Source organism: Equus quagga, chromosome 8 (assembly GCF_021613505.1).
Source record: "Equus quagga isolate Etosha38 chromosome 8, UCLA_HA_Equagga_1.0, whole genome shotgun sequence".
Taxonomy (NCBI): Eukaryota; Metazoa; Chordata; class Mammalia; order Perissodactyla; family Equidae; genus Equus; species Equus quagga.
This window is the reverse complement of record NC_060274.1, coordinates 41,796,478-41,816,897: the sequence shown is the minus strand read 5'-3', so window position 1 is coordinate 41,816,897 and position 20,420 is coordinate 41,796,478. Positions and strand designations below refer to the sequence as shown.

General features: G+C 49.7%; 1 protein-coding gene across 1 annotated transcript in view; it reads right to left on the bottom strand.

The window, feature by feature from the left end:
* Window positions 1-20,420, bottom strand: part of ADCY1 (adenylate cyclase 1) — a 140,860-nt gene that overhangs the window by 97,660 nt on the left and 22,780 nt on the right. The window contains exons 2-3 of the mRNA XM_046670080.1: window positions 18,004-18,153; window positions 1,027-1,145 (exon numbers count right to left, since the gene is read on the bottom strand). Of these exons, the coding sequence (XP_046526036.1) occupies window positions 1,027-1,145; window positions 18,004-18,117 (233 nt within the window). The 5' untranslated portion in view covers window positions 18,118-18,153. The remainder of the gene's footprint in view (window positions 1-1,026; window positions 1,146-18,003; window positions 18,154-20,420) is intronic.

Genomic DNA, 20,420 nt, shown 5'->3' with positions numbered 1-20,420 from the left:
CAGGGAGGCCTGACACCAACAGCCAGAAGAGCCGGCAAAGAACAGCAAGAATGGATGGAGAGCACTTCCCTCCTTCAAGCCACCATCTCCTACCTGAGAGACACTTATGGAAAGCACTAGTCCCAAACAGGCCACACTCAGCTCTTGCAAGTACTTTGAAAAGGAATGCACAATTTAAGAGGATAAAATGCTTTTTCACAGAATCTTTAAAAACAAAGAAGCAAACCTCAGAGTGTCTGGAGCAAGCTGGCTCACTCTGAGGACTCAGCTTCCCCACCTGCAAAATGGGAATGACAACCCCTACCTCCCGGGGCTGTCATGAGATGAACAGAGAGGAGGAGAAGGCCCCTGGCGCCAGTGAGAATAAGGCTCAGCTATTAACCCAATACAAGCAAATTCCAAGCCCAGAATGTCCCACTGCCCAAACCTGGCTTAGGGACAGAGTTCTGACCCTCTCTAGCCAACACAGGAAATAAAAGGTGGTGAAATAATGGAAAAGAGCAGCTGTGACATGAATCACCTGAGAAGCCACCAGCCCCACTGCTCCCATGGGACCTGCTTCTCTGCCTGGCAGGTGCTCACCTGGGCCTCCGGACTCACACCTGCCTCCTCCCCTACTCACAGCTGGGGTCTATTGCCCACCTCTGCCATCACCTCCACTCTATAACATCACCTCCTGTCTCCATCATCATCTTCCACCTCCAGCCATGACCTCCCGCCTCATCCATCACCCCACCTCCTCCATCACCCCTTCTCCTTCATCACCCCCACCTTCTCCATCCCCCACCTCCTCCATTACTCCCGCCTCTTCCACCACCCCCCACCTCCTCCATCACCCCCACCTCCTCCATTACCCCTACCTCTACCAACACCTCCCACTTTTGCCATCACTCTCAGCTCCTCCATCACTTCTACCTCCTTTATCACCTCCACCTCCACCATCACCTGTACTTCCAACATCACCTCCAACTCCAACACCTCCCACTCAGCTCCCTAAATCCACCACCAGGCCAGTGCCAGTCCTACCTCACGTTGTCATGCCGCTGGATGTAAATCTTGTGGAAAATCCTCTCGGGGGGCTTCAGGAAGTCCTCCTTCATCTCCATGGCGACGTTCCGGGGCAAGAGACTCATGAGCAGCCGCTCCTGGACAGGAAAGATGGGCCTGCATGATACAGCAGGGTCCTCCCTTGCATTTCCTTGATGCGCCCACCCCAATGAGGTTGGTGCTGAGGAGCTGCCCTGAATAAGAGGATGCAGACCCTCCTCATGCATGCTCGGCACACAGTCCAGTCCGGCAGACCCTGCCTGGCCTCGGGAGCTTAGTTGGGTCCACACCCCGATCTGGACTATCATTGCACAGGCAACTCACTCCCAAGGCACTGGGCAAGTGTTGGCATCACCTCCAGAACACCCAGCCTGCTCATGCGCCCCAGCTTAGTGAGCTGCAGGTCACAGGGAGGAAACACCACTGCCTCCAACCAGGCCCAGCCTCACTCCGCACCCCACTCCTCAACACGGCCCATCTCACACCTCCCTTAACAGTCAGTATTCTCCACAAGCCCCTCTCTCAGCACCCCTGGAACCACTCTCCTGAGAGAACTGCCACCTCTGGGGACCCCAGCTGAGGGAAGACCTTGGGGACTCTTGGTCTCTCCATCACCTCAGCTTCCCTGCACAATTTGCAGCTAGAGCAGGGAAGCTGAGTCAGTCACAGACCAAGGGGCTACACCAGGAAGAAAACAGAGGGGACTCTGACCAGCCCTGGACCTCAAGAGATGATGGGAGAGCACTGGGGGCCAGCAAGTGCCAGCCCCAAAGGATGAGGGAGAAGGCTGCTGGAGGCCTGGGCATGCAGCCCCTAGCGCAGGGGAACAGTGGGCTGGGGCACAGGGTGCTGGGAGAGATGGCTGTGGCAGTCAGCCACTGTCCCTGGATCCCTTCTCCACCTCTAGCACCACAATCTAGCCCTTTATTCTCATCTGGGGACTTGATGACCTGGAATAAACACTACATTGCCCAGCCTCCTGTGCAGCTAGATGTGGCCAAGGAGACAGAAGTTGAAGGATCATGTGGGAGCTTCTGGAATATTCCTTAAAGACAGCTTGTTCCTCTTCCCTTCCTTTCTGCTGTTGTGGGGATATAGCCATGATGGCTGGATCTCTACCCACCACCTTGGTTCATGAGGATGAAACCCACACAGTGGCAATGGAAGACCATTTAATTAGATGGATACTGGGTTGTGAGGGTTGCATGAATCAAACCTGCCACATCAACCATAAAATGCCTGCCCTGGAATTTGCATACAAGAGGAAAATAGCTCTCTCACTTGTATCAATCATTGTCATTTGAAGTTCCTAACAGCAGGCTGTATTTCTGATCAAGGGCTCAGCAATTAGCTCCATCCACAAGATTAGTGATGGTACCTAAAGCCAACACACATTAATAACCAAGACTAGAAGTACATAACCTTTCCCATAGGGAGCAAAACAGGCAACTGACAAGATCAAGCACCCATCCCTGATGAAAAACAAGAAACAGCAAACAACCTGGGATGAAATAGCTCACTGACATCACAGAGATACTACCTGAAACCTGCACCCAATCTCAGACCCCGTCCTAAGCCCCAGGCAGCATAAACCTCATCAGGAGCAGACATAGCACTGATAAGTTCTAGCCAGGAAGTAAGATATAGAGCCAGAAATCAGAGGGACAAATTTATGAACATGGGTCATACAAAGTATGCCGGCATCCTATGAAGGCTACGCAAAAGCCTTAGTACACTTATCTTGACTATCAAAATGTGACTTAAAATAAATGTGCTATTCTTAATAAACATTAGATATTTAAATAACAATAGTGAGGACTCTGCTTCTGGGAAGATGGAGAAGTACTTTTCCCTGTTCCTCCCACTAAGTCCTGGACATCACACATAAAACAGTCATCAGAAGGCTCTGAAAGGCAGAGGGAAGAGGCAGAGACATCAGAGCTGAGGAACACCAGAGTGGTGAAGCCCTGGTCTTTTTTTTTGCCTCACATATCCCCAAATGAGTGCTGGAGATGTGAGTACCCAGAAATGCCAGGAGACACAACAGTAAGTTCCAACAAAAGCCGGCTCTCTCTGGCCAAAGCACCAAGATAGGGGCAGCCTCAGGAGAAGAAAACTATTAGACAATATCGCTCTACTCCAGGCAAACCGCTGAAAAATCTGCAAACTTCCACACTCCCAGGCTGTGAGGAGGCACCAACCCCACACTGGGGTGTCAGAGAGGCCACATTAGGAGTTCAGCCTTTCTGGCTGATGACACATGACCCCCAAGTCCATGGAGTCAGTGGAGACCATGGGCTCTCCTGCTATTCCCTCCCAGTCAGGTGCCAAAACTCTCTCTCCTGCATGGCAGTAAGGAGGAACCCTTCTCCATCGAGTCCCCACAGAGGCCCAGTGTGGAGCCTGGACTTGTACCCAAACCTGGCAGTATCGAGGTGATGGCCCCCTTTTCCTCTGCCAAGTGAAGTCACAGAAAACCAGCCAAAACACAAGGTCCAAATAAGACACAGAGCCTCATACATAATACTCCAAGTGTCCAGTTTCCAACTGGAGATCACTCAGCATACCAAGAAATGGAACAATCTAACAAATGAATAATGACAATCAATGAACACAAAACAACACCAAGATAACACAATAATTAGAATAACTAGCAAGACTTTAAAGCAGCCATGGTAAGAATGATTCTATGAACAACCATAAGTGCATTTGAAAAAATGAAAAAACAGGAACTCCAGCAAAGAAATAGAAGATATAAAGAAGAATCAAGTGGAAATTTTACAGCTGGAAAAAAAAAAAAAAAACCTAAAATAAAAAGCTCGACAGATGGGCTCAAGAGCAGAATGGAAAGAACAGAGGAAAGCTTAGTGAACTTGAAGGCAGGACGATAGAAACTGCCCAAACTGAACACAGAGAAAACAGACTGAAAAAAAATAATAATAAACACAGGAACTCATGGGACTATAACAAAAGATTTAACATTCTTGTCAATGGAGTCACAGAAGAGGAAAAAGAAGGTGGCTAAAAAAAATATTCAAAGAAATAATGGATTGGAGGTCTGCCCTGTAGCCAAGTGGTTAAGTTTGCATGGCCCGCTCTGGAGAACCGGGGTTCACCAGTTCAGATCCTGGGCATGGACCTACATACCACTCATCAAGCCATGCTGTGGTGGCATCCCACATAGAAGAACTAGAATCTCTTGCAAGCAGGATATAAAACTATGTGCTGGGGCTTTGAGGAGAAAAGGAAAAAGAAGAAGATTGGCAACAAATGTTAGCTCAGGACGAATTGTACTTACCAAAAAAAGAAAGAAAGAATGGATGAAAATTCCCCAAATTTCACCAAAACATAAACCTACACATTCAGGAAACTGAGAGAATACCGAAGAGGACAAACCAAAGAAATCCACACCAAGACGCCAACATAGTCAAACTTCAGAAAACTGAAGACGAAAAACAAGCCTTGAAGGTAGTGAGAGAGTAACAATACCTCACCTACAGAGGAAAGACAATTTGAATCAGAGCAGATTTCTCATGAGAAACCATGGAGACCACAAGAAAGTGACAGACACATCATTTTTCAAGTGCTGAGAGAAAAGTGTTCTGTCAACCCAGAACCCTTCAGGAAATGAAGGAAAACCAAGACATTCTTAGGTGAAGGGAAACTAACAGATTTTGCCACCAGCAGACCTGCCCTAAAAGAATGGCTAAAGGAAGTCCTCTAAACAGAAATAAAAGGAGAAAAGGATCTTTGAACATCAAGAAGGAAGAAAGAATGTGGTAAGAGAAAACTATGCATAAATACAATAGATTTTCCTTCTCCATTGTTTGATGGTTAAAGAAAAACTGTAACACTGCCTGATGTGGCTCTAATGTATGTAGAAGAAATATTTAAGACAAGTTTACCATAAATGAGCTTGAGGGACAAGGATGGAGGAGTGGCTTCTACATTTCACTCTATCTGGTAAAATGTTAACAACACTAGGACATGGTAAGTAAGTTATGTATATATAATATAAAACCTAGAACAACCACTAAAAAAGCTATACAAAAATATATACTCAAGGACACAATAATTAATCAAAATTGAATTCTAAAAAAATATTCAAGTAACACACAAGAAGGCAGTGAAAAAAAGAAAAAAACAAGAAAGCAAAAAATAAAGTGATAGACTTAAGCTCTATCATGTTCTAAATAAAAACTTAAAAACAAAGATTGGCAGAGTGGATAAAAAAACATGACCCAACTATGCGGTGTCACCAAGAAACTCACTTAAAATATAGCATAAGCAGGTTGTAGGAAAAAGATGAAAAAAATATATCATGCAAATATTAATCAAAAAATAGGACACTAGTATTAAAAATACAATATCTAAAATCACTCAAAAAATGGAATATTTAGGTGCAAATCTATCAAAACAAGTAATGGGCTTGCATGCTGAGAACTACAAAACACTGATTGAAGAGTTAAAAAAGATCTGAATAAATGGAGAGACATACCATTTTCATGGACTGGAAGACGCAATATAGTAAAGATGTCAATTCTCCCCAAGTCGACAGGCTTAACACAAATCCTATCAAAATCCCAGCAAAGTCTTTGGAAGATATAGGCCAGATTATTCTAAAACTTATACAGAAAGGCAAAGAAATAATAACAACTAAAATCATTTTGAGAAATAACAACAAAGTGGGAGGAATCACTCTACTCGATTTCAGGATTTATGATATAGCCACAATAATCAAGACTGTGTGGAAGGATAAACACATAGGGCAACTGAACAAAACACAGAACTCAGAAACAGACCCACACAAATATGCCCAGCTGATTTTGTGTGTGTGTGTGTGTGTGTGTGTGTGTGTGTGAGGAAGATTGGCCCTGAGCTAACATCTGTGCCCATCTTCCTCTATTTCATGTGGGATGCCACCACAGCATGGCTTGACAAGTGGTGCTAGGTCTGTGCCCGGGATCCAATGCAAACCTGTGCACCCTGGGTCGCTGAAATGGAGTGCATGAACTTAACCACTACGCCACCAGGCAGGCCCCACCCAACTGATTTTTGACAAAGGCACAAAAGCAATTCAATGGAGGAGGCATAGTGTTTTCAACAAATGGTGCTTGAGCAACTGGACATCCATAAGCAAAAAAACAAACCTTGATCTAAACTTCACACCTTATGCATATATTTAAATGTAAATAATAACATTATAAAACTGTTAGAAAAGATATAAGAGAAATCTTTGGGATCTGGGGCCAGGCAAAGAGTTTTTGATCCAAAAGCACAATCCATAAAAGGGAAAGTTGATAAACTGAACTTCATCAAAATTAAAAACATTTGCTCTGCGAAGATCTTGTTAAGAGGATCAAAAGACAAGTTACAGACTGGGGGGATTTGTTTGAAAAACAAACATCCAACAAAGAACTAGTATCTAAAATATATAAAGAACTCTCAAAGCTCAACAGTAAAAGATAGATGATAGATAGATAGATGGATGGATGGACAGACAGATGGATGGATGGACAGATGGATGGATGGGTACATAGATGGATGGTGGATAGATGGATGGATAGATAGATAGATAGATGGATGGATAGATGGACGGATATATACAGAGAGAGATTGTGAATAGATGGATGGATACATAGATAGATAGATAGATAGATAGATCCAGTTAGAAAATGGGCAAAAGACATCAACAAACATTTCCCCAAAGAAGACACAGAGATGGCAAACAATAACATGAAAAGATGTTCCACATCACAGCCATCAGGGAAATGCAAATTAAAACTACCATGATACATTACCACACACCTATCAAAACTGTTTCAATAAAAAAGTGACATCACCACATGCTGGCAAGGATGCAGAGAAACAGGATCCCTCAAACTTTGCTGTCAGGAATGAAAAATGGTACAGTCACTCTGGAAAACAGTTGCACAATTTCTTAATAAACTAAGCATACAACTACCATGCGAGCCAGCAAGTGCACTCCTAGACATTCACGCCAGAGCAATTAAGATGTATGTTCACACAAAAACCTGCACATGAGGGTTCATAGCAACTTTATTTGTACTGGCCCCAAAGTGGAAAGGACCAAGATGTCCTTCAACAGGTGAGTGGTTAAGCAAATAGCGGTCCCTCCCCACCGTGGAACACTACTTGGCAGTAAAGGAATGAGCTGTTGATTCAGCAACAACCTGGATGGATCTCCAGAGGATTATGAAAAATGCCAATCCCCAAAGTCTACACTGCCTGATTTCACTTACAGTCCATTCCTGAAATGACACATTTGTAGAAATGGAGAACAGATTAGTGGTTGCCAGGTTTAAGATCAGAGGTGGGGAGGAGGGAGGGTGAGTGGCTGTGCAAGGGCGGCATGAGGGATCCCTGTGGGGATGGATGGTTCCGCATCTTGGCTGTACGGATGTCCACATCCTGCTGTGACGTCGTGTACTAGTTCTGCACGATGTTACCACTGGGAAAATGGGGTGAAGGATACACAGGATCTCTCTGTATTGTTTCTTACACCTACGTGTGACTCTACACTCAAAATAAAAAGGTGAATTAAAAAACACAGATTCTGGGGCCGGCCCAGTGGCACAGTGTTTAAGTTCCCACGTTCCACTTCGGCAGCCTGAGGTTCGCCAGTTCGGATCCCGGGTGCAGACACGGTACCACTTGGCACGCCATGTTGAGCTAGGCGTCCCACATATAAAGTAGAGGAAGATGGGCAGGGATGTTAGCTCAGGGCCAGTCTTCCTCAGGGAAAAGAGGAGGATTGGCAGCAGTTAGCTCAGGGCTAATCTTCTTCTTCTTCAAAAAAAGAAAAACACAGATTCTGGATGTGGAGAAAACCCTCATACCTTGCTGGTGGGAATGTGAAGTGGTGGAGCCACTTTCTAAGCAGTCTGGCAGTTCCTCAAAATGCTAACATGGAGTTACCATACAACCCAGCGACTCCACACCTGGATGTCCACCCAAGAGAAATGAAAACGTTGGTCCACACAACACTTGCACGTGAATGTTCACAGCAGCATTATTCATAACAGCCAAAAAGTGGAAATAACCCAGATGTCCATCACCTGAAGAATGGATAAACAGAATGTGGCCCATCCATACAGTCGAACACTCTTCAGCCGTAACAAGGAATGAAGCACTCACATGGGCTACAATGTAGACGCACCTTGAGAACATCGTGCAAAGTAGAAGAAGCCAGATTCAAAAGGCCGGATATTATATGATTCCATTTATATGAAGCATCCAGAACAGGCAAATCCATAGAGAGAGAACATGGACTAGTGAGTGCCTAGGTGTGGGAGGAGAGCATAGGGAGTGACTGCTAACGGGTACAAGTCTCTTTAGGGGTGATGAAAATATTCTCAAATTAGATTATTGCGATGGTTACGAGCTCTAAATATGAGAAAACCATTTAGTTGTTCTGAACTTTAAATTGAGTTTTATGGTATGTAAACTACAGATCAATAAAGCTTTTTGTAGTTAAAAAATAAGTGACAACTGTAGTGGTTTCAAAGAGTGCTGGGAATAGGCCAGACCTCTTAAAACTCCATCCTATATCACTTAAATGGAAGTTTACTTTCTCTTGATAAATTTTCTTACACAATGGGAAATCAAAATTGCCCCATCTACCTTGTTACGATGACAAACTGAGTATGTGCTTTATAAACAGCTGCAGATCACTTTGGAACTAGGACTTCATAAAGGCGTTTGAGGAACAGCAGCCCTTGGAGCAGCAGCCTCTGCAGGGGCGGGAGGAAGCTGATCTCAGGGTCGGATCTTGCAAGCCCAGGTTTCCTGGCTGGGCTGTGGGGAGCAGCAGGGGAGGAATGGGAGCTAAAGCCTGACCTTCTGAGGCCTGCCACCCCCTTCCCTATGCTCTCCAGCTGCGACAGGTTCAGACCTCAGGGGTAGACAACAGTGGGGAGCTGTGAAACCCTGAGGCCCCCAGGTGATCTTTACCACCCAGTGGAGTGGCCCTTCGGGCCCAGCCGGACCCTCTCCAAGCTGAAGGAAGTCAGGGTTGCAACTTACCAACCTGGTCGCCCTACCTCAGAAACAACTTCTGTGACCTCTCATCCACTGCCTGAATGTCACCCACTGCTCCTCGCCTGCCAGCCTCTCCCTGGCAAACTCCTTCAAAGCCCTGGCCAGGTATTTCCTGATGCCCCCTCCTTCCCCACACGGCACGCCCACGGACCCCCCCCTCCTCCACACCCCAGCGCCCTCCTTCCCCACACGGCACGCCCACGGACCCCCACTCCTCCACACCCCAGCGCCCTCCGTCCCCACACGGCACGCCCACGGACCCCCACTCCCTCATATCCCAGCGCCCTCCTTCTCCACGCGGCACGTCCCATGGACCCCCCACTCCTCCACATCCCAGCACCCCTATCCTCCACACGGCATGCCCCACGAGGGCCACCTGCTGTTCTCTGTCTCCCATCCACAGTCACACTGCATCTGGCATCTAGAGTGAAGACTAGGACCTCTGTCCCAGAGTCTCCAGACCTGGCATGGGCCAGGCACTCAAATGTGCTGGGTCACGGATGACCATCCCCCACAGGAATTCCCTAACTGCTTCAGCTCTAGAACTTATTTGTGAATCTGGAAGTTCAACTCACAGCATCTGCCTTAGCTCGAGCTTCCTATTCTCTGTACTGAAATGCTCGCATGCACTATCTGGGGTGTGCTGGCTCTGTGCCCCGCATGGAAACAGGGAAGGGGCCCTGGAGAGAGGCATTTTGTGTGCATTTCTGAAATGCTAAGAGCAGCTTTGGGAGTGAAATGGAACATGTGTGACAGTCAGTCAGAAACTGAAAGACATCACCTGGCAGGCCCAGAAATGCCTACTCAAATAGAAGAAGGGGCGAGCATGCCCTGCAGAGGACACCAACTTGGAGCAGAAAGCTCAGCAGCACCTATTTGTTCTCCGCAAACATGGCAACTTAAGACACAGCCGGGCCTTACCCCTCAGGCCTGTCTCTGCCCAGTCCCACAAGTCAAGACTCAGGCGTCGGCCGGGCAGCGCTCTCCTGGGGGTTCCGAGGGAGAATCTGCTCCCGGCTCACACAGGCTTTAGCAGACTCCGGCCGCGTTTGATTTGGGGAGCCAAGTCCCATGTCCTTGCTGGCTGTCAACAAGGGCCACTCTCAGCACCCGGAGGCCGCCTGCATTTCTGGGTACATGGCCCCTTCATCTTTAGGTCCCTCAACTTCTGCCTGAGCCCCCCTGAGCTCCTCTCTGCCCCCAGCAGTAGGAAGCACTCGCCTTTCAAAGGACTCGGGGATTAGGTCAGACCCACCGGGTAATCTCCCTTTTGCCATAAATGTATCATAATCATGCCAGTAACCCCAGAGCCGTGCGTGACTGGTGGATGTGAGGCCGAGAGATGGTCAGCAACCCGTTCACGAGGCCGAGAACCTGATCCTGGCACCCGCTCCGGCCTCCTGCCTCCCCAGCTCAGAGCAAGAAGGGAGACCCAGCAGGAGGGTGCTCTTTCCCCAGCCGTGGGCTGCTTCTCCACCTCCAACTACACAAGAATTTCATTCCACAGTCACCCAGGAAAGAGGCCGTGTCTGGACCCAGAGGCCAGGGGCCACCCAGCCCTGTGCACACGCGAGGCCTCGCAACCATGACCCAGCCAGGACCCGCAGCCAGCTTCTCCTTCCTTTCAAATCATTCACTTGACTTCTACTTGAACTAGAGGATTCCATGTTGCTTGGTGGGTGCCATGGACTGAACTGTGTCTCCCCAAAATTTGCATGTCGAAGCCCTCACTCCAGTGTGACTGTATTTAGAAATGGGGCTTTTAGGAGGTATTAAGGTTTAATGAGCTCAAAGAGTGGGGTCCTGATCAGATAGAACCGATGTCCTTATAAGAAGAGGAAGAGAGAGATCTCTCTCTCCACGTGCACACATTGAGGAGAGGCCATGTGAGGAGTTTTAAGAACCCAGTGGGATGTGCCTGCCATATGTGTTGATAGAGATAAAGCACCCAGCTGGAAGGGGGCGATATCTCCCTATATCCCGCATTCAAGGCAAGAAGGAATGCTGAGCAGGGCCTGCTGTCCAGAGCTGGCTCTGCATGGGAAGAGCGATGGAGGTCATCTGGTGCTCGCAAGCCTCCGCCCCACAGCCCAAGTCAGGAGGTCTGGTGCCAGCCTGGGCCAAGGGTGCTGTAGGGCCCGGGGCTGAGCACCGCAGCCTCAGCTCTGGTTCCACGGTGTCCTGGCAATTGTAGGGGTGATGACACCACCGGTTAGTGTCCCCCTCACCAGCAGCACACCTCGCCCCTTGCCTCCTAGGGCCCTATGCATTACACATCAACACTGCCAAGGGGACCAGACAAATGGGTAGCTGGGTCCCTCCCAACCCACTCAGGCACCAAGAGGCAAAACGCCTTGGGGCTGATTCTGCTCATGCACACAGGACTGGGGGAAAGGGGCCGCTCCCCATGGGTCCATGTGACCTGCGTTTCTGAGATTCTGGAATCCTAGCTCCATCCTTCATAATCACGGAGCAAGGTTATACTGTGCTCACAGGAGTTTCTGTCCTATAGAGATTGAATTAAAATGATGTTTGCCTCGTAAGTTTGTATGATTCATCTGTAGAACCATCTGGGCTCGTGATTACTTTTTGGTAAGCTTTTCATTACTGAGTCAATATTTTAATGGTCATGGGCTGTTTCGGCCTCTTTTTTTCCAAATCAGTTTCAGTAACTAACACCTTTCTGGGAATTTGTCCATTTTGTCTAAGTTTTCAAATATTCTGGCATATGGTCATTCTTAGTATTTCCCTCTTATCTGTTTTGAACCCAGCTGTATCTGGAGCCTGGGTTTTCCCACCCCTAATACTCTTATTTCTTCTCCATCAGTCTCTCTAAAGCTTTTCTACTTCAAAGAACCAACTTTCGACATTTTTGTTCTGGAACTGAAAGAGCCCTGTTCAAAGGCCCCTCAGAGCCCTGTGGAATATTTCAACTCAGGAATCCGGAAACCCAAAACCCCTGTGCCAGCCTTTTTATGGCTGAGGATATCTGGGACTGTAGACAGAGAAAGTGGGTCACGGCTGGTTCCGGGGGGATTCTGGGCTCTGGCCTCCGCTGTCCCCGCTCTGCCACAGCTACTTTGTCACTCGCTTCATTATCCTTCCCAAGCCATTTAAATTCTCCGGACCAGCCCCAGTTCTCAGGTTTATAAAATGGAATAAAGCTCTTATACGCTTGACCGTGAAGCAGAGGGCTGAAATGAAATTTAAAGGTCCAAGAACTCAGACAGGGAGAACACCTTCAGACCTGTACCTTCTTCTGTTCTGCCAAGACCCTGCGGCCCAGGACAGCTGGGCGGCCCCGGCACAGGGTAGAGGCCGCTGCTTGTTCTGATGTGGCGGGAGGAGGGGTCACATCAGCGTATCCAAGTCCCTCTCAAAGGAGTCAGCCTCAGGGACTAGTCAGGAAGCTTTTTCAAAGTATAGCAGAGAACCTTCTAGAAGTACAGTGTCTAACGAAGCAGACAGGACTCTGCCCATCCTCTCCCAGGCCTTTGGGTTCTGTGGGCTTCCCGGAGGAGGACGGGAGAGTAATTCTAACAGTTCCACATGTGAAAACGTTGGAGGAGGCCTTGGTCTTGGAGACTGGTCAGGGGAGACCATCTTTTGGAGGCAAAGTGGTTGTACCTTCTTTTAAAATTACCTCTGGGCAACTGTAGGGGTATTAGTTCTAAAGAATGTAGGAAGGGAGGGGTCGCCCCTGATTACTGGGCAATTATCACCTTCTTCATGGGTTTCCAGAAAATCAGCAATTACAGACACAGAACGCCCAGGGATGTGTCCTGGCTGCGGCGGGGGAGTGGTAAAAGCTCACGGCGGCATCCTTACCTAAGACAGTAAGAAACTCTCCCCGGGGTCAGAGGTCAAGTGCACCTTACTACCGGCATCAAAAAGTAACCGATGGACCTGGGGCCAGAACAGTTTTGGGCTGGGGTGTGCGAGCAGTGGAGAAGAGCTGAGAGCCCCCACCCACCTTACTGCCCAGGAATCCAGGAATCGGGCGCAGCAGTGACGTTCCTCAACAGCTTCCATCTGCCTATTCCTGTCCAGGAACAAACCGGGAGGGCAGCTGGGAGGGATGAGGGTTCTAACATTGGGTGTTTGCATTTCAGAGCAGGGTCTCTGGCTCTCCATCCTGCAAACCCTGGCCGGCCAGTCGTGGCCACACAAGTGCAGCCTGTCCTGCAGACACAACCCAGGGAGACATTTCCTGGGCCTCTCAAGTGACACACTTGCTTCGAGCATTGAAGCACAGTTGCCTACCGTGTCACGAAGCCCCCCAGCCTCGGCACCTCTGGATAGATGTGCATCCCGGAGAGAGGAAAGAACAACCCACAAACTTCTAGTGTGTCTGCCCTGCTCACCTCCAAGTCCTTACCTCTGCATTAACCCCCTAAATGTGCATCTCACCAGGTCTCTTTCCTGCTCGCACATGTTGAAGCCCCCACCACAGGGTCATGTGCACACACCTTCCACAGTGTGTGAAGCCCCGCCTCCCTCTCATCTTTTCCCCTCTCCTTCCAGCTGAGGCCACAACAAATTCAACGACTCCCCTCAAACACCAACCACGTTCCAGCTCAGCATCTCGCTCATGCTCCTCCGCCAACTTGACCTCCCTCAAGGACCCCATTCCCAACCCCTCCACTCCCAGCCCACATCTCCCTGCTGCTGCAGAAGCTGATGGGGCACAACTGCCACCACACAGGGATCATTCCAGAGCTGGACCCCCCACCTCTCCCAGAGCCAGAGTTCATCTCCCCTGTATCCTCTCTCAGAACCAGAGAGTGTCTACGAGAATCACCTCCACAAAACTAGGGTGCATCCCACACAGCATCCACTCCAAAAACTAGGGAGCATCCCCTAGCATCTCGTCCACAAAACTGGGGAGCATCCCTGCAGCATCCCCTCCACAAAACTGGAGAGCATCCCTGCAGCATCCCCTCCACAAAACTGGGACACATCCCCCAGCATCTCCTCCACCAAACTCGGGAGCATCCCCCCAGCATCCCCTCCACAAAATTGGGACACATCCCCCAGCATCTCCTCCACCAAACTCGGAAGCATCCCCCCAGCATCCCCTTCCAGAACTGGGGTGGCTCTGCCCATATCCCCTCACATCACACAGGGGGACAAGTTACTGTTTCAGGGCTGGAGATGGCTCTAGAAGCAGCTATTGAATTGAATTCCTTTGTTAACTGAGTTGAAACACAAAAATGCAGGCAGGTCATGACAAGCCTGTATTGGTCAGAGAATCCCTCACCTGTAACTTGGGGAGGTGTGGTTCTCACGCTGACGTAGAGGTGCTGGTTAGAGCTGCCTTGGCCACCTCAAGGCTCCCCTGGGCTCGCCAGGCAGTCCCTGGGTGACGGGGACATACCGAGTGCCCACATTGAGAGCCCCCGAGAGGAGGCTGAGCCTCATCTGAGCCCAAGCACTCCCCTCTGTAACCCCAAAGAGACAGGGTTTCCTGAGCTAAAATCAGCCAGCAGAGGCAGGGAGGACCTGTGCGCTGGTTACCAGGCCACCCAGAGAGACAGGTGGTGTGTGGTGTGACCCCATAGGCTACAATAGATAAGTTCACCCACCAGGTGAACTCATGGAAATGACTGGGCCTTACTCACTTGTATATTCCCAAACACGCACTCAGCTTTGAAGCAACAGATGAAACCACATAAGAAAATGAAAGATGCGTTTGAAAACAAGAATAATTAAATTTTTACACAAAGAAAAGCAAGCCAGAGGAATAGACTCAGGGAGACACAGGGGTCCCTCTGATGAAGCGTCAGCCTCTCCACAGCGAGCAAATTGTTCAGAACCACAGGGATCACAGCACACACCACAGAGAAACACAAGAGGAAAACATGCAGGAAAAACTGGCCATCTGCATCAGCATAGGGAAAGGGGCATCTGAATAAACAGGAGGTACCAAGTCCTAGCAGAGAAAGACAGAGACAGAGAGAGGCAGGGAGGGAGGGGCAGGCCCATCAGATGCAAGCCTGGGAATATGCACTCGACTGAGATGGCTGGGCCCACTGCGGCTTTCCCACCTAAGGGACGGGGCAGGCCTGAGAATCTGCATTTCTAACAGGCTCCCCCGCTGCCAATGCTGTCAGCCCCAGACCCCACTCAGAGAACTGCTGTTACCCAGAGCCAAGTGTAATCAGGTATTACTTATAAAGATATAATAGAGCACTACGTTTTTTGGAAAATACTCAGGACCCAGAGAGAGAAATGATGTCATATTTGCACTGCTGAAAAACGTAACTAAGGAAATACTTCAAGTCTGTATGAATCAAGATGCTCATGAGGAAAAAACATTTTTTAAAACAGTGTCTAAATGTCGGATACTGAAAACATTTGAGTCAGGCACGAAGGGTAAGAAGCAGCAGCTGTCCAGTTACGTTTAGGACATGGATGGATACACCTGTGGGAAACGCTAAGGCAAAAATGCAGAAATAAAATTGTATATACACCAAAACAACAATGACGTGGGAAAAGAATATGCATCAAGGTGAAACCTGGAAAATACAGAGCGTGTAGCTGGATTGACAGGATTGGATGACATTTACCATTTTGCTGATTTCCTGTAAAGAACATCACTTCTGTGGTTAAAACTCAGACGTGTCTCTGAGCCTCTGTGAGTCTGGGCTTCCTCCTCTGTAGGACTGAGAAAACACACTGTTGCTTGTGGCGCTGCTATAAAACCATGTGACATGAGACGCATAAAGTCACAAATGCTGGATGTGCAGCTGCTCCGTGAGAGCAGGACTGTGTGTGTGGTCACTACATCCCCCGGGCCGGACCATGGGCTCAGGGACAGAGAACGCGCACTTGCAGAATCTTTGCATGCAAGCACACAAGAGCGGCCCACGGCCATCACCAGCATCGTCACCATCACTACTGGCATTGACAGACGGGACCGACCTTGAGTTACAAGGTGAGTTACACCAAAGGGACACAAGCTAGACTCAAGGGGACAGCAAGCATTAGAAAATATTTTGAGGCTGGAAGCTAAGCAGTCTATAGGAAAGGCAGCAAGAAAACAATGAAAATAGACAAAAACAGAAGGTGGGAAAGGAAGATACTTGAAAGGAGATGGAAAGCAGAGAGAAAATAGAAAGAAAAGGAAAGGAAGATTCAGAAACACACAAGAATGGCCTAAAAAGTTGCTTTTTCCCGTCCTTCAGGGTGTACAGAAGGGGAGAGGGCTCCAAAGAGTCACTTCTGGGATGACGTGGAAGCATCACACTGAGCTCAAGCACCTCTCAGAGAGCACCAAAGAGACCCTCCAAAAGTGCTGACGCCCATTCTAGAAAACATGCTCAGGGCACAGCCCCAGAAGATACACTATTTATACATGCACATGTGTGCGCACACACATCCACACACACACTTGTACACATCCTCACACATTTATACACACACATGCACCTATACACACATATCCCCACATATCTACAAGCATACACACATGCACACACATGTACAGAAACATACGCATACACAGTCCACATGAATGCAAATCCACACGTGTATCCACACATGCACATGTGCATGTATACACATTTGCACACATGCCCCACATAGCCACAACATGCACGTGTGCAGACTCATACAAATGCACACAGATCCACACAACACACACCTGCACACACACAAATCACATATGTACACATATACACACAGACACACATCTCCCACACACATGCCCCCTACAGACAAATCCACCTACAGATCCCCACACACCATATAAACATACACATGGCATCTACTTCTAAGCAAGATCCTACCTTTACTGTAAACGCTAGGTATGACCACAATATCTATAAATGAAGGTACGTGTATGCATTTTCTAAATGTACAGTCAGTACTTAACCTTGTCTTTACATTAAAGGTAGGATCTTGTTTAGAAACTGATCCCACCTGTTCCACCCCCAGGGAAACCAGCCTCAGCCAGCAGCACCGTGGGGAAGCAGAGTCTGGGTTGTCCAGTGAAAAGCCTCGCCCGGCGCTCTCAGAGCAGCCTCATGGGCCCCAGGACAGCAGCAACTACGCAGAAGGACGAGCCCGGGTACGTGGCTGACGGTGGCTCAGGGCGGTGGGAACCTGGCCTGGCTCCCTCCAAGTCTGCACCCTTTAGATTGAGGGGGACAGTCCCGCTGTCCCAGCAGGTCCTGGCAGGAGCCAGGCAGGGTGCTCTGAGGGCTCACGGTCAAGCTGCCAGTGTGGGGCTACCATGACAACCTTGGTCATGGGGACACCCCACACAGTGTCCAAGATGCCCCCATGCTTGGGGTCAGTAGAAGCCTCAGCCACTCCGTGGGTCCCTCAGGCTGCAGGTCAGCATGGCAAGGACAGCCAGGACATGCCTTGACCACCGACTTCAGGCAAGCTTATTCTGGCTACACCCAGAAGCCAACTTGCCCCAGTGCCCACTCCCAGTGAACCAAATGTCACTGTCAGCTGCTTTTGAGCAGCCCAGCCTCTTCCAGTGGCAGGAAACCCACAGCACCGGCTCTCCAGCTCACTTCTGCCTCCACCCAAGTCCCACCAACCCTCTGGCATCTCCTCTGCAGCCCCATACCTTGTGTCACGAACAGGTAAACAGAGGCTCAGGGACAAGAGAAGGTGGCAGTTCCTTCACCTCCATGTCCAGGGCACCTCCCCCCACAGCTGCCCCGTCTCCTCCAGCTTGCTGAGGGCCTGGAAGCACATGCTGCCCAAAGAGAGGAAGGGCCAGCCCATAGAGGCAGAGGGGCCAACAGGGCCTGAGGCCCCCAACCACCTCCCAGAAGGCCAGGCTGGGCCCCTTGGTGCTCTCTGCTCCCTGCTCCCCACTCTGGCTCCCCACTCCGGCTCCCCACATCCCTGTGAAGGACACTCCACCACACTGACCTGCTTCTCATTCTCGTCCTCCAGTCGCAGCCGGTCCTCGATGCAGTTTCGGGCCTGCAGGAAGGACTTCCTCTGGGAGCGCTCGGCCAGGATCCTCACAAAGACGCCGAACATGTTCACGCTGAGGAAGAGGAGGGCGTTCGCCCCGAGCTGGAAGGGAGAGAACAATGCAGAGCGCCATGCACCGGGGTCCTGAGCTCAGCAGAAGCTCCTAAACATCCTCCCACAACCAGCCCATGAAATAACCATGCTGTCCAGGGCGGCTGCACACACTGCCAACCCACAGCACAAAGTCAGCTTCACGCAGCCACGAGCCAGGGCAATGGGTGCACCCCTCAGCATCCCTCATCCTGTGCGAGGCCTGTCCATGCTATGAGTTTGTCATATAACGGAACAGCATGCAAGAATGCAAGGTGTGTTCCCCAAAATTCAGGTGGAAGCCAGAACCCCCAATACCTCAGAGTGTGACTGTATTTGGAAAGAAGGTCTTTCAAGAGGTAAATAAGGTAAAATGAGGTCACTAGGGTGGCCCTAATCCAATGTGACTGGTGTCCTTAAAGAAGAAGAGATGAGGACACAGGCACACAGAGGGAGGACCAAGTGAGGACACAGGGAGAAGCCGGCTGTCTATACGTCATGGAGAGAGGACTCCAGAGGAACCAGCCCCACCCACACCTTGGTCTCAGATTTCCAGCCTCCAGAACTGAGGAAATAAATGTCTGTTGTTTCAGCAGCCCAGTCTGTGGTATTTGTTACAGCAGCCCTAGCACACTGTTACACCTAGAAAACAGGAACATGAAGAGAGAGTGGTTGTTCCCACAAAAACTACGTGGAATGCTCTGGAAGAAAGCAGCGAAGGAGAGTTGATTAAAAACAAAAAGAAAAAAGGATGGTATTTGGGTATCTAGGGAACACCCATCACGTATGTATTAAGAGGGAGAAAACCCTGCATCCAGAGGCCTGTGCTCTGCCAGGGTCCCTGGGTTCTCACTCCACTTCCACAGATGAGAAACGAGGAATGGGCCCAGGTGAGAAGGAGCCCTCCCAGGTGCCAGCTGAGGCCCAGACTCAGATGCTCAGATCTGCTCAACCATGAAAGGATGCCACATGCGGGAGTCAAGGTGGGGTGGCCGAGGAAGGGAGCGTTTTACGACTTCCTGCTTTCATTGGCCTTAATGCCACATCCCCCAGGACTGAACTTGAGGGACTTCACAGAGATCCACGAAAACCAAAGGACTCACTTGCCCCAGGTCACACCTCGCATCATGGCAGATCCAGGCAACGATCAGACCCCACTTCCCCCACTCAGCCTCCTCAGCCAGTCTGTCACCACCTCTTGTAGCCACAGAGCCCAGGGCCTGGCAGGGACGTCTCTCACAGGCCGGCAGGACCATGGCACATCTCCCAGGGGCCCCAGGTGGTTAATGGAGAAGGAAGACGCCCACCCACCTCCCTGGGGCTGCGGCGTTGATAAGCATTGGCCAAAACAGCTGCCCCTCAGCCCCTGCGAAAGGGAAGATTTCTGTGTCTCATTAAACTCGGGCATTTCCTGCAGGTTATGAGTGTCACTGCTCCTAACGGATGAACCAGAAATACTCCCCACATGGACTGCGTGCCGCACACAATTACAGACGACAACACAGACAGTGGCTGGCAGGACAGAAGTTTATGGTAGATGATGGGTGAGCTGGGCTGAACAGGACAAGCAACAGAACAAGGAGAGGGAGGCCAAGAGTTCTCTTAGACAGAGACTGCAAGACCTGGGCATGGACTGGAGGCCAGGGGCCAAGAGTCGGGGGTCGGGGGCAGGCAGTAGGGCAGAGACTGGGCCCAGGGTGGGGGCCACGAGGAGGACAGATTGGGTCACACAGGGGAGGTTTGGAGCTGCACGAGCCTAACACCAGGTGTGTGTGACAGCCTCCAACACAAGGCCCTCAGGAGAATGGACAGACAGGGCTGCAGTCGGGAATGCCGTCCATCTAGAGATATTAGAGCTGCTCACAGGAGGTGAGAGGCAGCCAAGCTGAGGGACACAAATCTATAGGGCCCCTGACACCACCATCACCTCCCTAACAGAAGAGGGAACTCAAGAGCAAGCTCAAGAGAGTGAGTTTAGTCACACACACCTGACAGAAGGGGGTGTACACCATTGACATCTCACATAGACATGGGTGGAAAACATCTCTCCCAAATGCCACCTCTGAGAGGCAGGGAGAGGGACAGCTATCCTCTGTGACAAGACCTGAGCAAGTGGCCCCAAGTCCTACAAAAACAGTGCCCGCTATGCCCTTGATCATCTCCATGTGACCTGAACATCTCCCTGTGACCCTGATCATCTCCATGTGACCTGTCATCTCCATGTGACCTGTTATCTCCATGTGACCCTGATCATCTCCATGTGACCTGTCATCTCCATG